A 22,813-nucleotide genomic window follows, 5' to 3' on the forward strand; every position below is an offset into this window, starting at 1 on the left:
GCAATCTCAAATTCTGCATCTTGTTAACTGCTAGTAAGTAGCAACCAATAGCATACCTGTATTTCATTAGAATTGGAAAACTTCTCACTGATGTACATAACCAACTGAACTCTACATATAGTCTTTTGTAGTAAACCATATATACAATTCCAGGTACTTCTGTAGTTCAACAGCCAGGAAAGCATTCAAACCATCTCTCTTCACAGGAGTTTACCAGATGGTAACATGCATGCTCTGTTAGTGTGAACAAGTGAAATTTGGAGCAACTTCAGTTCTCATACACTGATTTATATTTATTCTCATTGTGGCCTTTGTGCATCAACATGTAAACATCTTCCCCACCCCCCACAATTAATAGCCCCTGCTAAAACAATTGTACAGCACAGTTTGATTTGCTCTGAATTGTATGGCTTCCCACAATAAAACACTTTAAACTTTTGTTTTTTAAAAAAAGTAGAACTTCAAAAAAAAAAGTTTCTTTAAAAAAAATAATTTTTGGTAGCCTGTGTTGGAAGCAAATAACTTTTGAAGTAGATTTAGGCACAGTCTGGTGAGTAGCTGCCAGAACGAGTGGAAGGAGTTCTCTCACTTGTCTCGTGTGAGAACCATTTCTGTCAGCTGAATGAGGGCTTCTCTTTCAGGGGATGGCCGTAGTTTGCTGATCTCTCTCGTAGCTTCATGGCAATAGCGCTGGGCGAGGTAGGTTGTTTGCTGCACGCCATCACTCTTGTATAAGAAGACAGTTAAAGGTAATGGATAACTGGTCAGCCTCCCTCCTGCCTTTTGCCTCTTCCAGTTACAGGGGGAAGTTTTAAGGCCAGTAAGTACCCTGAACACTTAATTATATTCTGCAGGGGGAAAGGAAGAGCATTCATTCTGTATTCATTGAATCCTACATCTCTTCCCCAAAGTTTCAAAATACTAAACCTCATCCATATTAAACTTAATACCAGTGTTGTTTTGTAAGTATACTTAATAAAATACTATTCAGTAGGATTAGAAACTAATGGTTTAACCCTTCCCCTCCTGCCCTTAAGAGACATACAAAAAAACATGCTATGCTGAAAAAATAGGTATTAATTTTGCACAGACAGTTATTCAGTCTTTTCGGACGAGTCAATTAAAACTGATACGGAGTGTGCACTGCAGTTACAAAACTGACTGGTAATTACGTGCCACTTACACCAGTTGTTGGATACAGCTACTCTTCAGCTGAAGGAACTGAGTTCATGCATGAGCTTTTTACTTTTATTATGTGGATTTTATGCTATTGGAGGGAAAAAAGAAAAAAGAGCTCTTCAGTACCTAGCATTTCTGCTAAAACACTGTGCCAGTAAGGCAGCTGAAGAGTACTAACTTGGTATTGCACATAGCGTGCTACTTCATATGTATTTGAAAATGCAGCCCTGCTATTTTACTTTAGAGGCAGTGAATTTCAGACTGACTTCAATGGGGACGGCACTTCAGGAGTGAAATATTTGGTATCGGTCTTACCTGCAACACGTATTTCCGAGCACGTTCAATGTCTCCTGGCTTACTGAATCGTCTCATTATCATAGCATTCATTTCTGGAAACTAAGCACAAAGGGAGAAGGTTTTGTACTGCTTATGAGTTGTTTTCCATGTAGCTGCCTGCCATGCTAAGGTCAAAAAGAAACCAAAGTACAGACCTCTTCCCCTGCCACTGTTGTTACTACAGGTAACAACTACAGGTGTAGCCGTAGGTTAATATCTGCAATCTGCACAGGACTGTAGTATAGCAAAGCCCAAGCACTGAAAACTTAAACTGGCTGTAGCCAGTTGGTAGTGAAAGTTAGCACCTGCCCTTTCATCATGTTGAGCAGATGATCCAGTGTGGTAATTTCTGATGTGGCTACTTCCAGGTGTATAGTCTGGTTGAAGAACTACTAGAAGAAGCACTTCTTCCCCCATATGTACAACAGAGAACGCAGGAGCTTTGTTATATCTATATTGCACAGTTCAACCTGTAAAACCCTTCATGCTACCTTTGACTCTTACAGCCACTTCTGCTTTTCCGTTGCTCTGGTATTTTTTATACACAGGCTCTGCCTGTGGAAAGCTCAGGACAGAAAGAGAAAAATGACAACTATAATGTATTTTGGTTTTGATCACGTAGACTTTGTAGTTAGTACTGCACAATCAATTCCCTACAAATCGGGTAGATAACTAAAGTCAGTTGTCTGAGAAGGTCACTGCATCACTTACTTATCTAAACACGCAGGCACTTTCTTCAGACAGTCCAGAAATAGAAGAACCTGGTACTTAACAAACAAACTAAGGCCACAACTCAAGGCAGCTACTGAATTATTTTTAAAGGAAGGAGTTGTTTGTTCATCTTGTCTGAAAGGGTTATAGTCAAACCAAGATTATTTTATTGCTGTAGACTTGTAAGCAATGATCTGCTTTCCTTGCACACCTTTGGTCCCGCAACTGTGGATCTACAAACTTGTTAGGGAACAAACATGTAGCATCCCTCATTGTTGTGACATTTCCCTATTCCTCTTACGTAGTCTTCTCGGAAGATATATTTAGAAGTTTATTGGTGACTCGTATTTGGCTTTCTCTAGAGTCTAGCTTTCTTCCCACGTAACGACAATTTAATTGCCATGTTCATATAATCCATTTTCATATTATTCATATTTACAATTATATAGGATGCATATGCTTTCACTTTTTGTATTTAAGCACTAAAGGATATAAAAAAAATCCCCAAACCTGTAATGCAAAGCTGTTATTAGCAGTTCTGCAGATTTAAGGGGCAGTATATAAGCATTTGACAGGAATGCTTATAAGAAAAATAAACCTTCATTCCTCAGCTCTACTAGTTTAAGAGTGGCTTTAGACTTAGCATATACAGGTGTATTTCTTTAAAAAATAATTGTGGGGTTTTTTATCGAGTGAATGAACTTTAAATACTGAATAAATAGGTCTTGCATCAAGCGAAACATTTTTGGTATAAAGGCCTCTCCTTAATATTCTAATGCAAAAAGATTTATTCAGAGGGAGGGGAGAGGACAAGAAGAAAAGGCAGCTGTCGCTGAAGATCCAGAGCACATTAAGAACTAAAGTATGTTTGTCAAGAAAACAACAGGAGGATTGCCAGATACATTAAAGGGTCTGCAGGACAGCAGTAATATTAATTTCAAGAGAAAAGACAGCCCATAACAACTACATTTTGGACTATCTTCAAGTCCTGGCTCAGGAGTTTTTATTCTCAGATACAAATAGATGAAACATCTTTTAGTAGCAGCACGGGTAAGTCTCTGTTGAAGCTCCAAATTTTTTTAGCACTTATACTTTGTTTATGTATCACTTAAGTCTGTAGTGCTGTTCTTCCAGTTTCTTGAAAACAGCAGGAAATTTTCAGCAAAGAAGCCTTTCGGTTAATGCAGAAAACTCTGCAAGATGGTCAAGTTATCTTTCAATGCAAAAACGTACGCTTCCCATCTATAAAGATATAAATGAGGAAAAGCGTTTAAAAGTGACCTACAAAGAACAAGATTTTAAAATAGAACTGACAGATTTTCTTTTCTTGTATTTCCATTTATCTTATAAAGCTAATTAAATGATAGATGAAGTTGAAAGTCAGAGACAGCCAACCCAAACAAATGAATAAATTAATAGTTTTAATTTAAAAAAATGGAATATTCAACACCCACAAGACAATCAGCGTCACCCATGCTCTGCCAAAATCAGAGTATTTGCAACATGTCTCTGTTTCTCTCTACCAGTAGCTTTAACACACAAACAAACCATTTCACAATTGCATCCTCTTCCTGTACCTGCGTCTCTCACTGTTCTTTAGACAACTCCAGTTGCTGATGACTAACAAGATCCTGCTGCTTATCAACAAATTCTGAAAGAATGATTCAAGAACAAGTTTGTGAATCCCCCAGATGAGTCTCTGGGGAGGAACTGAGAACACTGAGGAGCTTGTTCTCAGCATGCATTTGTCTGCATTCTGAAGCGGATGATACTCTTTGCTTTCCTGTCTTTTCTGAGATATATGTCCTTGTAAATGCCCAAAGGATGAGGAAACAAACACATGCCTATGTTCCACCTCCCCCCACCCCAGGCTCTTTAAGAAAGAGGGGGAAGTAAATGTCATAAAGTTGTGGGGGTTTTTTTTTAATTATTTAAAACTCTTCCCGTGTCAAGCTCTGAGCAATTCCAATGAGAGATCACAGATTAGAGCTCCCCTGGAACTAGTTGTGCCAGTTTTTGTATCGTGCTGTGAAGTTTGGTAGGAAGGACTGCTTTCTAAGTCCCAAATCTTTCCTCAGGTGAACCAGAAGCTTGAGCAAGGTGCATTAAACCAGTTTCTTCCCCTTTTATGGATTAGCACCAATTCTTTTGGTGCTGCTGGCACTTCTGTTTTCCTTGTACTCCTCCAAATCATTTTTAAGCCGCTAAAAATCTTGACTAATTTTAAGCTTATTTTATATATGATACTCTTTTTTCTCTTATCCAAACTACTATTGCATTTACCTTCAGAAGCGAAAGCTTCCCACGTTTGTAGCTGGATAAGACTTGAGGACAAAGAGATGAAGACATCAAATCCCATAAATAGAGGTGCCCACCTAAAAGCTAGGCAGAGATTTAAGTTCCTGGCCCCAGGATGGATGCAAAGCCCAGAACTTGGCAAAAAGCCTACATACATAAGTCAAGCCTGGGAAGAACAAGATGTCCCAGGAAAGAACATAAGCAAGAAGCTACTTAGGAATAACCTGCAGAAAACATGCAAAAACTCTGAATACCTGCCCCTTTGTGAAGGTTAAGCACTTGAATTGGGGCACATAAAAGATGAGTGCTGCTTTTGATACAAGGGCCTAATGGTAAGAGGCCTTGTGTAGGAAGGTGTTTCTCAATCTGAAAGAACACGTGTGTGCACACTAAATCCAGCTGATCTTGAACACACTGATTTTTCACACGTGCCCAAGCCATGCTTATCACTTACGCTGCAGACTTGATGTGTTCGAGCTGGACCTCTGTGTGTGCTGTGAAGAGCAGTGTACACTTCTCATTTTGGGGAAATAGATTCCTGTTGACTTACCTGTTGACAAGCAAACAAGACAGGGCCTGTGGCTAATCCAAGCTTGAGATCTGCTGCTGTTGGTTTCCCCAGATGGTCGGCACACGATGTAAAATCCAACACATCATCTATTAGCTGGAAAGAGATAAACATGCAGATTAATTTAAAACTTACTTTTTTTTTTAAACGAGAACTAAATACAGAATAATCCTGTTAAGAGAAGATTTCTAGAAAGGATTAAGACAGCCCACTTTGATTTCTAAGGCAGTTTGGAAAAGTTTAGGTTTTAGATTCCCTTTAGTTCAACAAAAGCACTACCTGAAAAGCTATGCCAACATTTTTTCCATACTGGTATGCAATCTCATGAACTTTGGGATCAGGGCAGCCTAGAATTGAAACCTGAAAAGAAAAAAAAAACAACCAACAAGTAAATAGAAAGCTTTAGTTAGCGTCCACTTTTAGTCTCTGACCATAGGTGTGACATAGCAAGCACAGACAGTAGGGATCTGGGAAAGGAAAAAATGCTGACTCAGTAGCACATTCTGGCTTATCTCTGTTCATGGATACACACAAATAGCCAAGCTCATTAGAAAACAAGGCTGAACAGCAGTGCAGTATTAAAAACATATTCAAGACTGGAAAGAGATTAGCTTTATTAAATATTTATCAGACTTAGAAATTATAATGCAGAGATGAAGAGAGAAGAAATGTGGATGCACTGCACACGCAGGCTAGTAGTCATATACAGTTCAGTGACAGGGGAATTAAATTTACTACATATATAAATCAGCCAGGGGATAACTGGAGGTCAGACAACAGATAAAAGAACATTACACGCCCCATAAAAGATCCGCAAAACTGGATGCGTTGTACCCAATACAGGAGGGACAGCTGAGATACGATTATTTTTAAGGGTGATGTTAACTGTAACTGAATTGCTCAGGAGGATGAGCTGATTAGCTTGCAGACAAAGGTATCGAGGGATAATTAGTGGCAAAGAAAAGACCGAGTGAAGAAAGTGCACCAAGCTAGACAAAAGTATCACTAAACTGAGATAAACAAATAAAACATTTTAATCGAGTACAGATAAAGGAATCGAGTACTTGAGAGACAGAAGTTTTGCTGAATAAACTCCACAAAGCTAAAATATAGGACACAAACTAAGATCTGAGAATTAATATCCTGCCTCAAAGTAAGGGCACTTACGCTTTTGCATTTATGTATTGATTATACACTTTGCAAAATGAGGTTGGTTATATTTAAATACTCAGATTTATTTCGGCCTTCAATAAAGCAGGTAGGAACAGGGGGCAGAAATCCATCCTGGTTTACTGTAGACATTCCAAATCTGCTGTGACTAACGGAAGGAGTGAAGATACATTCTACTTAATGCAAGACTAAAAATACATGCTAGGAAAACCGCATGACATAAAAATACGTGTATATATATAAAAATTCCTCTTTAAGACTATGTAAGGTAGGATCATTAAAAACAAAAAAACCAACCCCAAACTAAAAGCGAGTCCAGGAGTAGCTTTGGAGGTGAACATGAAGATGGAAATAAGAAACAATGTTATATCCTAATAAATGCGATGCCACTCGCACAAGATTAGAGACTATTTCGTGCATCAGTGCATTTTGTAACTGAGCATCAGAACGCTTCCCAGTCACAACCTGCATCGGTGGATAACAGTTAAAACCGAGAGGAATCTGGATGCCTGAGGCATTAACAGCATCTTGCATTTCCCAATTTTATTTAAAAGAGGAAGATAATATAGCAGGAAAATAATGCTACTTATGTCTAATCATAGAAAATCCTGAAGGCTATTAGAACAGAGTGAACTGCAAATATGAGATATTTAAATAGACATTGCTAGGGACTATCAAACTAGAACATTTTGCCCTTTTATCCTCCTCTTGATGCTCGTCTCTTAAATAAAAGTATTTGCCCCAAAGAGTTAACATCATCTACTGCTGTACCATGCCTAGCAAACTTTCGGTTGCTTCTGTAATATAAATCAAATGGTATCAGCAAGGCAGGGGGAGTGCATCTACCCTGTTTCAATGAAATCTTTACCTACCACCACATTTCACGTGAAGAATTAAAATCTGGAATTCAGCAGAACAGTGACAAAATCCTGGTTAATGGCAAAGGGTCAGAGTGGGCACAAGTTGGTAGATGGGGAGAGGAAGTGCCATGCAAAGAGAAGAGCTTTCTCGTTTAATCTGAAAGGTCAGAGCAGAGCTATTCCTGTAGGTGGACAGTTTTCTGGGGACACAGACATTACCTATGTAAAGAATCACAGCAGCAGATGTACATTTAAAAAACAGAAGCATGAGTTACAGAATGTAACACAACCAAATGTAACACAACCAAAATTCATCAATGCAAAATTAATTCTTGCATCTTTGCAAGAGAAGACCTTCATAGCTCCTATTCAGGTTATGAACATTTCTGAAGACAAAAATATTTGAAAATCCAGGAGATCGATATGCCTATCACACCTCAAGTGAGCAACTCTCTGACCACGACCACGTCATAAACCTGCAACATGACTAGGTCTTGTCTACCAGGGAGCTCCTTCAAGAGCCAATTTCTCAAATTGCTCTTGTGGATTATTGCCCCCATCTGGACACTCACTGGGTTGCAGGCAGCCAGCCTTGTCCCGCTCAGCCTGTCACTCAGAGTGATGAAGTTTAACTGAAGCCATACTGGGATAATAGCATGCATTTAAAAATACAAATCAAGATAACAATATCAATATAATGATATATGTTTAAATGATAAAGCTCACCCTTTGAAAACATCCTATAGCTCCCCTGATACGACTGGTTGATTACAAATTTAATCTTGCAAGAATTCAGACCTGTCCTCCACTAAATCCTGACGAAAAAGCCTTCCTAATACCAAGTGGAACAAATTCTTTAGAAAGGTTCTTTGAATTCAGTAAAGCAAGTCAATCTGCTTGGCATTATTTCAAACACACTTTTTAAAATAAAAAATTGTTTCTATTCTTTTATGTTACAGGAGAGACTATAAACCAATCTTGCCTCTTTACTGAATTTCACATCCATAAAATATTCTATCATCAGCTCTGGGTAGATACATCGTGCTCTGTTATTTATCATGTGAGAATACGGCAGCTGGAGTTGAAAGCACTTGCACATCTATACCAGTGCCCTGTAGATCAGAGACGAAAACCAGCTGCTGGGCAGGGATATGCTTGTATAAACAGTCCAAGAGACGTTTGCTCTCATACTTCTAGATTTGTGGACACCATGGAAAGGAAAAGGCTCTAAAAATCTTCCCCTTTTCCAGCCTTTCTCTTCCATGCCCATCTCCTGAAGCAGTCAGGATCCTGCCTTCTCATTCGTGGCTCATCCACCACTGTTTTTCCAGACAGGAGCACTGTTCCTCTTTCCAGCGGAATCACAGAATAATTTAGGTTGGAAGGGAACTCTGAAAGTTATTTGGTCGAGTCATCTGCTCAAAACAGAGCTTACTTCAAGTTAGATCAGGTTGCTCAGGGCTGTGTCCAGTTGAGTTCTGAGCATCTCCAAGGATGAAGATCCCACACCCTGTCTGGGCAACCTGTTCCAGCATTTGACCAACCTCATGGAGGAATTTTTCATAATAGCTAATTGAGCTAGGTACAACTTGTCCTTTCACTGCGCATCTCTCCATCCTCCCTACACTCTCCCATTACATAGCTGGAGACAGCAAGAGGATTCCCCCTTAGCCTTCTCTACTCCAGACTAAAACCAACTCTCGGCATGTCATTTGTGCCAGCCCCCAGCCATCGTGGTGGCCCTTCACTGAACTCACTCCACAATGTGAATGTCTGTCTTGTAAGAGGGAGCCCAGCCTTGGGCTCACACGTGCTGAACAGAGGAAAACAGTCACTTCCCTTGATGCGCTAGCTGCGCTGGTAGCGATGCAGCCCAGTATGTGCTTATCCTCCACTGCTGCAGGGCACAGCCCTGACTTTTCCTCCAGACTCTTCAGATCCTTTCTGGTAACTACTCTTGGGAAGGGGGTAATGAAGGCCTACCTGGGAGAGGAAGGCGTCTACCCAGCAGGAGCCCCCACACACAGCAGACAACTATCTTGTCCTGAGTCTGCATTTTCATGCATTTGACCTTTTCTCAAGTAATTAATATTTTAACGTGTTAACCAAGTACTTGTTTATGAAGGATTGTACTTCTACAGAAGTGAAGATTATCTGCCTGAATATCTGTGATATATTTATGCTAATTGTTTTCATAGCAAACATTATGAAGAAGAAATACCCCCAAAGGAGTTACTGTATTTTAAACAATAAATAAGGAAATTTACTGGCTGACCATAATATCTGATGCTACTGACGCTATTACCCTACATCTGTCATTGGACTTCATTGTAGTCTGCGTGCCTAGCTGGGCTGGGGGGGATCAGTTTTGCTGGTGGTGGTCAGAGGTCTTATTTTCCTAGACTCCAGTTCCACACCCTGGTAGGTTTTTCCAATGGAGCCCTGTGCACACACCAAACTACGAAGAACTAGTTAAAGCAGGAGCTCACAGGTAGATCCAGAGCTGCAGACTATTCCTTTTCTTCAGTCTGTAAGGCTGACCTTCCATACACAGCCTTGCCTTACTTACGGAGGCTGCATGCTTTCTCCTAATAGAGAGATCAAGAATCTCTAGTGCAACTTTACACTTATCTCAAAACAAGCATGATTTAATCCCTCTTCTGAAAGTATGCTATGCAAAATATAAACAGCTTTATGAGGGCTAGGAATTCACATTACAGTAGGATAAAAAAAAGACAGAAAGAGAACCTGCTTAGCTTATTTTGCCATCTCCAGCTTGCCTGATGACTAATAGAAATTCCACGTCAGCTTTATTGTTTCTGAATTCTTGAACCAAAGTCACCTCTCATGTTTCTCTGAAAAATGCCTTTCAGTAACTAAGGCTTCAGTGACCCTCTGGGCCATCTGCCACCATTTCCTTTTGCAATGTATTACTTTGACTGCAACTTTGGTAACATTCCCCCATGCAGAACTATTGTAGAAATAAACTGGAGACTGGGATGGCTCTAACAGCTTGAACAGACTGTTCTGTCCATAAAAAATTGTTTTGCTAACTTAAAGGACTTTTGATTTAAATGCAGTAAAGCTTTGGTGATGCAGAAGGTATCTATTACAGTGACTAGACTGGTGTTGACAGACTATCTGTTATCTTGTTTAGACATTTTTCCAGGAATACCCTACTCTTTCATCTCTAAGGCATGACACTGTAGAATTCTAAGATGCCACCTGAACTTGTTTGACATCTTCTTTCCAGTTAATACTTTTATCTTATTTATGCACAGAAACAAACCACTGTTTTTTCCTGTCATTAACTGGAACTAAACTGCTTCTAATGACACACCAGTCTGGTTGTAACTGATGTTCTGAAAACCAATAATTTCTCTCCTTAGCTTTGTCCCTGAAAACAAGATGTGAATACTCTTGATTCCCCAACTGAATTTCCTTTCAAGCTAGAAGTGATGATCCTGCTTATCATTTTCACTACAGAAAACAGAACTCGCTTCTGATTCCATCCTTTTCCTCAGTAGCCAAAACCATCTAAACAAAAAAAACCCCAACACCCACCCCCAAAAAAACCCCCCAAATCCCAAACCAAAAAAATCCCCTTTTCACTGCTATCAGTAGAGTTCGCCTAATCCATGCAGAAAGAAACCAAGGGAGACATGTATATACAAGTCATTGCTACTGTATGCAGTAAGTATGGTTTTGCCATAAAGACAGACCTCTCTCATTTTTCTTTTATAACACAAATTTTACTGCACATAAAATTCCACCAATTCAGCAATGGAACAACTCAGAACAGCCACTAGAAGAAAAGCAGCCAAACACCCCCTTCACCAGCATCACAGCCACAATCTGGAGGGAAGTGCTTAAATCCTTAACTCTTGCGAGTTATGAAAAGGAAAAAAACTCAAAATAGCACATTTGTAAGGAGAATCTACCCAGTGGGAAGGTGATTTCTTCTTCTATCTGTGAAGGTTCTGTTAGGAAAACTGTCAAAGTGAATATAAAAACTTCTATGTTTTTATTGGGGTAGCAGAATAACACGATGCTCCTTACTAGTCCAATTGCCCACTAGTATAAATGAAGACTTGCAAAGGGAAATTCTTGCCAGGGTCATATTGCCATTAATATGAGCAATCCAGAAGACTTAATTTCTTTCCTCCAACTAGAATGAAAGATATTTTCCCTCCCCACAAAATCTGTGTCTCTCAATCTATACGATCCTTTTGATTTAAGCAATTTGCAACTCCTGTCTATTGCACAAATCCACCAGTTCTCTGAGAACAAAGGAGGATGACTAACACTAGCACAGATTTTTAGTCTAATTCTCTTAGAACTCCCTCTTGCTATAGCATACGCCAGCTATACCACTTTTAATAAAAAAAATAAATTTATAACTCTCTTTTGAGGTGAGATTATTGCCCATCTCCATTGTCTGCACTAAAACTAAACATGTTTTGTGAATAAGAACATCATCTTGAATCAGATCTTTTTGTAATGAAGTAACAGAACTGAATGACAGAAAGGGTTGGATATAACAATTGATAATTAAAAACCCCAAACAAATCAAGAAATACATGCTTCTGTTCTTTTACAATGTAATGTACCACATACACAGTTAGTTGTCTCCTCCCGCTGTTATCATTGTAAGGTCCCACTCGGCACCAATGAGTGGGACCAGATCTCAAAGAAGACTTAAAATCAAATTGCAGGCTCAAGAATTATCAACTGAGATTAAAAACACTGTCTCAAAGTTGCAGAATTTCATAAATTAACAGATGCCACTGTGAACCTTATTTTGATTCAAGTGAGGATAACAATAAATCTGTGTATGAACATAGAAAAGAAAGAGTGAAAACCAATATTGGAGGCTACACGGCTGAACTGTGATAAAATGCACAATCTCAAACGCATTCACATTCTGGCAGAATACCATTTAAATGGTTTGCTTTGGAGGGTTTCCAGAGAAAACAGCAATAACTAGGAGTTTAGCTGTGAAGTTTACAGCATGGTATGTTAACTTTAGAAGAGACAGACGTACATACTGCTTTACAACTGTTTGCTATAAGACTCGCGGTCTTCTTAAAAGTCTTCTCGAGGTAGTGAGCAAATCTCTCATTCTCATTTTCCTTGCAACCCAACTGGAGGAATTCACCTAAAAAGTTGCACAGATGGGAGATTTTATTTGTGGGTTTACTGCTTAGGCAAGCAAATCTAAAGACAAAAATAGGAAAAGACCTTACCACGCACCAGATCTTCAATCACCTGAGTTAGAACAGAGATGATAGCAGTGTTTCCAATTCGTGCTAAAGCTACGGAAGCAGCTGAGAGGATGAAGTCACCAGCTAGAACAGCCTAAGAATTAAAAAAAAAAATAAATTGATCTTTTAAGTCTTTTCCTGTAAGTGTTAGTACAGACAATACAATTTCCTTTATTTGGCAGGTCTACTCACATCACATCATTTTCCTACATAGAGCACACATATCTCATTGTAACAGACAGAAAACAGAAGATAACCAAATATTAAAATTGGAACCATTTTTTAATCCCTATCTTATAGTGCTGTTTATATTTTTCTATATAAGCACTGTCCTCCCTGTATTCAATATCTCAATATGTGTTTCCCTGTGAAGTTTTTTTGAACATTACTTCTCTATTTGACCATTCTGTTGTGACTGCTATGCCATGACAGCTCTGAATTGCCATAATAAATTCCGATGCATCAGCATTGTACTTCTTTCCTTGCATTTTCTGATTAAGACCTTCCTTTTAACGGTCTTTGAAGAAACACCTCTCTCAAAAGAGCAAAAAAAAATGTTCATGCTGACTGAAAACCTTTTTGTATTTACTACTGAATCAGGGTAACCTATAGTGTTCTGGATGAAGTGCAAGTTCAAAGTATTCCAAACAGCACTGCAGAGAATGGCATAGGGAATGCAAAATCAGTAAGAATCACACTACACTCATACATTATCTAATACTTCCAACAGTTCAAAAAAGGAACACACATTTGTCTTACCCACAATCTGTACACACCTCTTCATACTTCTTCTGGCATATCCTAAGACTGTGCCTAAGGATAGCAATGTGACAAAAACCCTAGGTATTTGTGCTCTGCTGAAACTCAAAGGCAAGTCTTGCACATGATAGCAAACTCACCTTCCTCTCTCCCCAGATTTGATTGACTGTCATTTTTCCTCTGCGAGAATTTGCATCATCAATAACATCATCATGAACTAGGCTAGCTGTGTGGATCATCTCAGCAATTATGGCCACAGAGCGCTGGCTTGCTTGCACCTCCCTAAAATAAAAAACAAGAACTGTCAAACAATTAAATCAATTAAATATGCTGCAACACTAAAAGAAATCTCTACTAAAACCAAACAAAAAATGTTTCTCTGAAAACAGCTGTTGCAGCTTTTCCATGGTCTGAACCCCATCTTTCAAACCTGGAATTAGGAAGACAAGAGAAAGTAAGATCACATTAGTACAGTAAGTGCAATGGGACGTTTCCATCCTTATTAGGCCTGTTTCTGCCTCGCTGCATTAACAGTACTGCAGAACTCCTGAGTTACTGACTCTAATCCCTCTAAATCCAGACTGCAATAAATAGCACAGCGTGCTTAGTTCCAAGAGGATGGAAATCTGGAAAACAGCAGAGAAACGAATGACAGGTAGCTTTGTAGAAGAGTTTTTAAGTTTTCCTTACCTCTGTGTGGCTCTACATATAAGACGCAGCATCACAAACTCTCCAAAGCTGGCTAACTCTACTAACCAGCAAGCTGGAGAGATCAACAGGCATAGAAACCTGTATTCTACATTTGAAAGATATAAGATAAAGGATAAGGTCCATGAGTTACCTCATTACCTTAAGACCTCAGAGGTTCTTCAAAAGCCTGAGGAATTAACTGGAATTATACTGCAACCACTTTACGACTGTAAACACTAACTACCTAACACTTACTGAAATTCAGCCTTTGGGAAGATCTAACACTGATGATTCAACTCTCAGTAGTTCACACCTACGTTATTTTTTAAACTAGGTGAAAAGAAGGTAATGGAAGAACACAGAAACAATTATCTAGGGATCAAGGTTGGAAAAACGAACATAAAAGAGCCAACCTAGCTCACACAAAGGACCATCTACCCTAGTATCCAACTGCCACTGCCTTGTTCTAGTATCTATCTTTCTATCATGGGTTGCATGCAGGATCCCAGAAATGGCTATCTCAGTCAGCCTTGCCTGTAACAAGCCCGCATGGACATTAAAAAAACAAACCACAAACCCAACAAAAGAAAAAAACCCAAACCAATAACCAAAAAAGCCCAACAAAAGAAAAAATTACTTCTGATATACAGATATACTTACTTCTGGTATACAGATAACAGAGCAAATCACACTATTTTCCAGCAGAACAGAAAAAGAACTGAGAGAAACAGAAGATAATAATTTCAGCTCAGCTGAAGGGCATTTAAAAATCTTCTTGCATTGCCTATGTCTATTAAAATCTAGTAATTAATCACAAAATGAAAGAACATCTTGCAGTCTGCTGACATAATACTGCGTTCTGACACCTACCTCTATGCAGAACTCTGCATTGCTGTCAGTGGGAGTTCTACATCCTGAACAATAGCAGGATGTGTGGCTCATAGGCTGTGAAAATGTGGCTTTTAAACAACAGAAAACAAGAGCTGGAAACCTTCACGGTTGTTTGAAGGTAAGTTTTACTGTGGACTAGTAATTTAGTCAAATGCTAGTTCAGTGTAAGTAGTTTTCCAAAATAAACTATTGTTACTAAGTAGGAGAACTTACCTTCAAAAAACGGTAAAGGTCTCCAGCCTCTTTCATGCACTGGTCTCCTTTTGGGGACTCCCTTTTCCTTTAATTATGTCAGCAGACTGGACTTCCTGCTGGGAAGTAGCAGTAAATGGCAACACTCACCAACACACCAAAATCTTTCAGTAGTATGAAGACAGCACAAAGACAGACATTTCAAAAGCAGGTTTTGAAAAGTTCTGCATTATAGTGCATTTCATCTCTGACAATGACTAAAAATGGCATAGGAACGGCTCATGGTTCGTGTGTCTGATTCCCAGAACGTTACATCAAACGTGATAATTTAACCTGAAGGGTTTTTTTTAAACTACTATTTCTGCAAGGTCTCAGGCAAGGTCCTTCCCATCGCTGGCAAAAAATTTTGCAATAGTTTCCTACAAACATCTTGTGAGAGTAATACTGAATCAGAGCATGCCTATTTTAGGGAAAACACACAGGAAACAGGATCCTTGTCATTCCCTGCCATTTTTCATTCTGTTTCGCCTGCAAAACAAAAGCAAAAAGTAGCAGTAACTCAAGTCAATAGATAACTGGGTCCCCACAAGTCCAGTGAGTGGAAAGATGCCATTTTTAGGTCATTCTCAACGTAAAGGCACCCCAGGATGATATATATTTACACAAAATTTTTATACAACTGTTAAGTTTATCTTTTTACACATGCATTATATTAATTTTTAAGTCCTTGACCATGTTCTATTTTCAGTAGGACCCCCTGCTTGATTCTGTGATAAGCTTTTATAGACCTACAGTACCCTGAGGTCTTTTCTGTTACAGAACTTGTGTCATGTACACTGAACAAGACCAAGGCTGATCTTACAGGTTAAAAAAACCACCAAACACACCTTTCCCTCCAAATATCCCCTTGAAAAAAAAAAAAGGGGGGGTGTGAGGGGGCAGCACTCAAAACAACACAAAACAGTATTTAGAGTCTGCAACAAAGAGCTTTGCAATGTGTTTGCCAGTAAGTAAATATTGCCAGTTTAAAGACAGGAAACGTGCAAAAGAACTTGCAAAATTTCTGTGTTATGACCACACTCCTCAAAGCACGCTTTTGCTGTTAAGTCCCTGTGGCTGAAAGAAACGAACATTTCAGAAACACAGTCTGTGACACAGAAAGGCACTGCAAACTAGGGGAAGCATAGAGAAGGGATGTGTTAACACAGGAGCAAATTATAGAACAGCTGAAAAACAGCATACAGTACAGGCATCTGACAACCATGGTTTGGAGGAGTGAAAGAAAAGAGGACTAAGGTTGCTGGCAGGTCCTCATATCTTTAGGAAATATTATTCTATCGAGTTTAGCCAGGTCATTATATTTAAGTATTTCTCGCACTATTTTGATGGGTTTATTTCCCTTTTTCCCCCTATATCTTTTGTGCTCACTATTTTCTCTACTGAGATGTCTCTGTACTACTTGGGCCTTCTCTTATTTGTTTGTCTCTTTCATTTTGGTTGCAGAAATAGAAATAAAAACTCCTATTTGCAAACACCTCTGGAGAATACACCCTAAACAGAAACAGTAGGTCCAGTCAGGCTAAGTGATAATTCTGTGAAATTCTGCACACAGGTATGTGAAGAAATGCCAGAGGATGTGTGAAATTGAAGGTTTGCATGACTTCAGCTTAAACTCTTTACAACAATTCTCACTCTCGCACAAAGGTAAGTTGCTATCATTAAGCAAAAAGCCATTGCCCAAGGGACCTAAGGACTCAGGGTTGGACTTCTGACACTTGGATCTTCAAGGGAAAAAAAAACAACATACCAGCACAGGACAATTTGAATGCTTCAGACACTTATCTCTTTGATAATAGTTCAGATTCTCCATACAACTGTCATTCTCCTTGATATGACTACAATAAAGAGACCTCACTCTAGAAAGACAGTTAACCTGCTGAGGGCATTCTAAATACCTAGCCTTCCTCAAATCTAAACATAAACGATGACATCACCTAACCTGTAAGCAGAGCTACCTGGGTGTTCCCCTCCATTCACTTGAAAAGTCTCAGCTATTCTGGTGGGGGTCTGTGAAGACAAGGAGGTCTCTCTGGACTGCCTCATAAAATCATAACCTATAACCTTACAAAGTTATAGGTTGCTATTTTAACAGCCAAATAAGGAAGAGTTTTACCTTTTCTAATAGTATTGCACATAAAAAAAAAATCAGAACAAAAGAACAGGCAAAAGCATACTGAGTCCTGCAAGTTATATGACCATTGAGAATGGCAGCAAGAAGAAGCAGAAACTCAACATCAGTAACACAAATCCCAGAGGCAGAATAAAAAAAACAATGCTAGGGACGAACAGCACAGGATATTGGCTCACCCCACAGGTCTACAGATGTTCTGGCCAGTATCTTTGATTACCTGTGTGGGAACCAAAGCTTCAACAAAGAAAAACAAGTCTGGGAGAAGAATCAATATTAACTGAGGAAAAGAACGATAACATGCTTTAAGGGAAATGACAAGTTGAAAGAGGAAAGACATCTTAAAAAAATATCAGGAGAAGCAGAATGGAAAGCAAGTATTTTTTTTCCCCTCAGGTCTATAGCAGAGTAGCAGAGTTACAAATATGCAGTGTTTCCTTCTCTACATACGCAATTTTCCTCACAAACAGTAAGAAGTTGGAAGAACAATTTGTCACCTGGAAGCAATGCTGCTTTAAGAAGCAACAATAATGAAACCAGTATCAGCGTGAACTGGAAGTATATGTACATACAAAGCAGGTGTAACACAGCCTGCTTCAAGAAGTTTAAAAGCAAGAGAGAAGAAAATGCCCATAAAATTTCATCAACTCTAAGTGGGTATCCAAAATATGAAAGTATATTCTTTTGGCATGGCCTATCCAGCCCTCAAAAGATGTTGGTCATCATGACTGAACCAAAAAGCAGTACACTGAAGACTTGTATAAACATATGTGAATTAATTACAATCATAGGCTTAGAAAAAAGTGGCATGAGGCAAAGAAGAGGAAGGTAAATACCCTGGGATTTCATTCTGTTCATTTGCTGAAACATTTTTGTTCTCCCTACTCAGAATTTCATTCTAGAAACATGACAGAGATAGTGACTCACTCTGTCCTATACAAGGAACATTCAGATTAATTAGGAGGCTTTTAAACATCAAACATAGTTTGGAGGTGCTGACAAAAACTGCAACAGATATACAAAAGCTGCCAAATGACACGGGCTTCTATAAATCAGAGCGCTTATGCTGAGGGTTGGCTACTGCAAAGCGAACAATTGCCTCAGGCATATGTGGCACTTGAACTCTGAGATCACATTTTCTCACTGGCATAGCGCAGGTCTCAAAACTGGTCCTGATGGTTTCAAGACAGCATAATGCATGGACAAGAATATGCCCATGAGCATATACATATGTCAAAAGACAGCAAATACACTTTGAGCATATAAAGGCAAATCCAGTTCTTTCTACAGCTACTTCTTGTCTTTGATTCACTGCTCACCTCCTACACCATATGACATCAATTCCAGCCTTCTTGGTACGTACACTACATAATTTTGTTCATAAGCTTCTCATGCTACACACTAGAATGAGATAAAACTATTTTTCCCATTATTCTGACTAGAATGATGCTCCAAAAACTCACTGCCCCAGTTGTTAAAAGTCTCTTCCTAAGTTTCCATCCCCTTAGCAACGTCATCCTTTGTCATAAATAGCTCTTTCACCCTTGATCCTGATAAATTTGTAGACCAGAAGTCCTTCATTCTCCCTGATTATCTTTGCAGTCCACCCCTGAAGCTAGCTGGACTTATCTTTTTTTGAACACAAGGATCAGATATGCTGATGATTTCACAAAGCACTATACAAGGGTATCAGCACCGCCGTAGCTGAGCTGGATATACTATGGTTGATGTATGCTAGGATTACTTTAAGGTTTTTCATAAAGAAAGTGGATGCAAATCACATTGGGGTTACACCCTAATGGGACACTCATAAGCCTCCAAGCTCAAGCAGAAATTTTTGTTTTATTGTGCTTCCTTTCATGCCCCTGTGGATGGCTAGTCATCAAGAATTATTTTGTCATCAAAAAGTGCCACCATCAAGCTCCTGTTTTTCATGACAAGATCACTCATGAAAATATTAAGTCAATCAGTGCTGTGACAAAGGACATCCTTGAGGAGTTTCACAACTGGTATTGTTCCTTTTGCTACCTCTAAGACAGTGACAAGGAGCAGTACTGAATGGAGAACAGCATCAGGCTGGAGTGAAGTTCATTAATCCTGGACAATGTTTTCCTAAAACAAGAGGAATTGGCACACACAGGACAGGACACTGCCAACTCCGTTTTGCTTTCTCCTTCTAAATTATATTCACACGGGAGTGGGTATACCGGGAGAGGTGCCATATCAAGTGGCAAAATATATGCCATAGTCTGAGGTAGAAATCAAGTCCAACAAGGCATTAAGCTACCGCTAAGGAAAAAATGATGCGAGAGCTGAGAGAAATCCCTTAAGACTGATAAATCAGTCTAGAAACACTTCTGGCAAGGGACCAAAGATTTCATACTTGAAATTCCATACGAGGGAAGACTGGAAGCGTAGCTGGAAGGCAGAGAACACTCTAGCCAACATCCTTCCTCAAAATGCAAGCTTAAGAACTTATAGAAATGCGTGGAGAGAAGCATTTGCAATCAGCCAGAGCAAGGAGTGATAGAGAGTACAGGGCGAGCATGACGATGTTCTGCACAGTTAAAACTGCTTTCAAAAGACAAGTAACTCGAAGAACATCAGGATTACACCAGCTCTAAGCTTAGAATCTTACATTAAAGCATAGAAACTTGCTCCTGGAGGTGAGGCGAAATCTCTGATTGTTTTGAATGTCTCACAGCTTTGAATATAATCATACCACCTGCTTAATGGCTTTTCTGCATAATTACAAAAAAAGCTATGAAAGTCTCTTCTTGCAGCAAAGTTCCTACCTGCATCAAGAGTTTAATAGCTACAGGAGTGGTTACAAATGAAAAATACTGTTAATTAAGTTCATATAGTTTCAAGGAGTATTACAGGTTCTAATAAAGCATTTATGTAAGAACTAAAATTGACTAAAAGCTTTACAAATATCAGAATTTGGCAACATTATTTATCCATCACCAGTTACAACTGCAGTATAGTCCACAACTTTACATGTGGCAGCGTGTAATAAACTCAGTAGTTCCTTTTGCACTGCTAACTACAAAAATACAGCTTCACGATGGAACTTAAAGTCAGGTTTTACCAAGGAGCTTTTTATTTTCATGAAGTTACTAGAAATATTTTTCGGGAACACAAGAATGATAAATTTCAAGTATGATATGTGTCCATATATCTAAAAGTGACCAACTCACCTGGAATTATTATGATGAATGTTACAAGCCCTTGCCATTAGCACCACAATCATTGGTCGAAAGGCCTTTCCTTTCCCATCAAAGTAATAATCACACATTTCCTTAAGTTCGGCTGTAGATACAAGTAATTCCTATAAAAAGAACGTATCAGCATAAAAGTTACAAAGCCAATCTGTTTAGTGTAAGCAAAACAGTATGCTTTTATAAGGTTATCGTCTGTATTCATTCCACCCAATGTAAGCTAAAGTTGTTTTTAAAATTACTATGGGTAAGCTGAAACATAAATGATGCATTCCAGCAGTGTAAGTCAGGAGAAAAAAAAAATGCATTCTGGTTCTATAAGATATGTAGAAATGCTCTCTTTGCCTTCAGTTTCAGTTTCAGACAGCTATTCATAAACATAGAGAATAGCCTTTCAATAACTATCCTCCAAAGCGATGGTTGCTATTAAAACCAGAATCATCACAACATCCCAGAATAGTCACCAAAATCCCTTACCTTTTTAATATCTTCATAGAGATTCTTCAAGTCTTTTCTACCAAGTTGAAAAGGGTCTTGGTATTTTTCATCACTAACTGTCTTACTGCAGCTGAACAAGTGGGATATACTTGTATGATGAAACCTGGTGACAGTGTTTTTCAAGAGAGTAACACTGGTAAAAGCAAACTTTCCTTGACTCCCCAAACAGAAACATTTAAAAGCATTTCCTCCTCCTCCTTTCTCCTCACACAAAATTTAACCAAATGGCTAAAATATAAACAGAAGGCATCAAAACACCCTTTTCAGCCAGCTAGTAAGGTGCAAGGACAGCACAGCCACATATTGATGATCGCAGACTTTTAGGAGCTGGCAAAGTGCAGCATTTGGCAAACAATAACACACACCCCTGCCCTTAACAGATTACAGAAGTCTTCTGAGACACTTAAAACTACATTGCTCTCAGTGTATTCCTTTTGAATACGCTATTGATAGTATAGTGTACATTTGGAGATGGAGTCTTCATCTTCCAGTAACACAATTATTCTGTTACTTTCTTCCCTCTCCTGTATCCTCCTGGAAAAATATTCCTGACTTGGATTTGAAAATTCTCCTTTGCACACCCAGCTACATTATAAATTAAATCAATACTTCCAGGGAGCATGACAATGCTATGAAAGTTCATCAGTAAAGGGTGAAAGCTCCACCTGGACGCATTAAGATGCATTAGGCTTAGGCCTGATTTTTTTTACGTTCCTTGGAGTTGAAGTTTATGCCTCTTATTATGCCTCCTTTTTCAAAATGAACCATATGGGTTTTCTTGGGGCATTCTTGCTTTGCCTGTTGCTCTCCAGGATGGAGGACTTAGATTCAGACTCGGCACCATAGCAGCAGTCTACACAGAATTATCCAACTATATACTAGAGTGAATAACCTTATTTTCAAAGTTTACAGCTTGCAGGTGTAACTACCCAGTTCACCCAATAACTATGTCTTTACCCATTACACCACAATATGAATCTCCAACTTACCGCCAAAATACATTACATATTTTTGGAAATGACAAAGTTGAACGTCTTTGGGTGAAGTGACATATCTGCACAAAGAAAAATCAGGGTTAATTTAATAGAACTTTAAACTAACAGAAAACATTTGATTACAAAAAACAAGTGTCTGTTCATCAGCACCGCTCTACTTCTCCATTTTAACAACTCAGCAGCAAAGGGAGTCTCATAATCTCCTTCCACATCACGTGAGACTAACTGCCAATACGTACATTAGCTTCTGACTCAAACTGACTGTTCTGCTCAGGAGTGTTGGACTTTCTCCCCTCGTAGGACCAGCCCATAAGGCATATCAGTTAACTTCCCAGAACTGCTCTAACGAAACCTTGCTTTTGCACTTGTAGAAGGTGCAATTTTCAAACGTTCCCTGACTTGCAGATAAATCTGGACGGCACCAGTCAAGGCACACAGAAAAGGACAAGAGCTGCTTCTGTAAACTACCACACTAACAGAAGAACATGTCCTTGTTTTCCCCTGAAGCTGATCTCTTCCTATTCTTCCTTCAGTGAGGGCACAGACAGACTCTCTCCTTTGCGCTGCTGCTTAACACTGTAAGACTGGGTCATGCACGATGCTGGACACATCACAGCCAGCACACTTTACTGCAGGTCAGAACAGTAGCTTGGCTTGTGAGGAAGGTGTAAAGGAATGCAGCGAGAACTGCCCCCCAGTACAACTCATAATGCTAACTTACGCACAAACACGTTGAAAATCTCACGCTAATGACCATCGCTTTCCCTGCTCCCGCCTAGAGAAGAGTCCGAGAGGTTCTTCCCCACAACAGTAACCAATCCTTCCCTGAAAACCCTTAAGCCAGTATTTAACCTTGCACCGAGAGCGCTCCTGCCCCCTGCAAGGCCCGGCCGCCCCCCCGGGCAGGAAGCTGCCCGCCTGCCCGCCGCCGGCCCTCGCACACCGGAACGGCCTTCGGGCGTTCGCGCTTCCCAGGCGGGAGGGCAGACGTGG

The 22,813-nt window shown here is 39.4% G+C and overlaps 2 protein-coding genes across 3 annotated transcripts in view; one reads left to right on the plus strand and one right to left on the minus strand.

The window, feature by feature from the left end:
- Positions 1-276: 276 nt before the first annotated feature.
- PDSS1 (prenyl (decaprenyl) diphosphate synthase, subunit 1) lies at positions 277-21,874 on the minus strand. 2 transcript variants are annotated; one of them, XM_009329117.1, is made up of 10 exons: positions 21,815-21,874; positions 20,805-20,928; positions 20,307-20,437; positions 13,286-13,427; positions 12,369-12,480; positions 12,171-12,280; positions 5,372-5,452; positions 5,075-5,188; positions 1,495-1,575; positions 277-726 (listed from the first exon to the last, which is right to left on the minus strand). In XM_009329117.1, exons 3-10 carry the CDS (start codon positions 20,402-20,404, stop codon positions 586-588), a joined length of 879 nt encoding a protein of 292 aa, XP_009327392.1. In that variant the 5' UTR covers positions 20,405-20,437; positions 20,805-20,928; positions 21,815-21,874; the 3' UTR covers positions 277-585. The 2 variants fall into 2 exon arrangements, with proteins under 2 accessions (XP_009327392.1, XP_009327394.1); XM_009329119.1 differs by lacking the exons at positions 20,307-20,437; positions 20,805-20,928; positions 21,815-21,874 and adding an exon at positions 14,940-14,990.
- Positions 21,875-22,418: 544 nt separating this feature from the next.
- The window catches only part of LOC103921208 (selenoprotein O-like), a 28,148-nt gene continuing 27,753 nt past the window's right edge, over positions 22,419-22,813 (plus strand). The window contains exon 1 of the mRNA XM_009329135.1: positions 22,419-22,517. Within this exon, the coding sequence (XP_009327410.1) occupies positions 22,419-22,517 (99 nt within the window). The remainder of the gene's footprint in view (positions 22,518-22,813) is intronic.

This window comes from Pygoscelis adeliae, unplaced genomic scaffold (genome assembly GCF_000699105.1).
Source record: "Pygoscelis adeliae isolate BGI_AS28 unplaced genomic scaffold, ASM69910v1 Scaffold427, whole genome shotgun sequence".
NCBI lineage: Eukaryota > Metazoa > Chordata > Aves > Sphenisciformes > Spheniscidae > Pygoscelis > Pygoscelis adeliae.

Bases quoted from the DNA above. Each gene is read 5' to 3' on its own strand.
- PDSS1 (XM_009329117.1), bottom strand. From the start codon at position 20,404: ATGTGTGATTATTACTTTGATGGGAAAGGAAAGGCCTTTCGACCAATG. The intron at 13,428-20,306 runs GTGAGTTGGTCA...TTTTTATTTTAG, and splicing joins ATTCATCATAATAATTCCAG to GGAGGTGCAAGCAAGCCAGC. The intron at 1,576-5,074 runs GTAAGTCAACAG...CTTTGTGCTTAG, and splicing joins TCTTGTTTGCTTGTCAACAG to TTTCCAGAAATGAATGCTAT.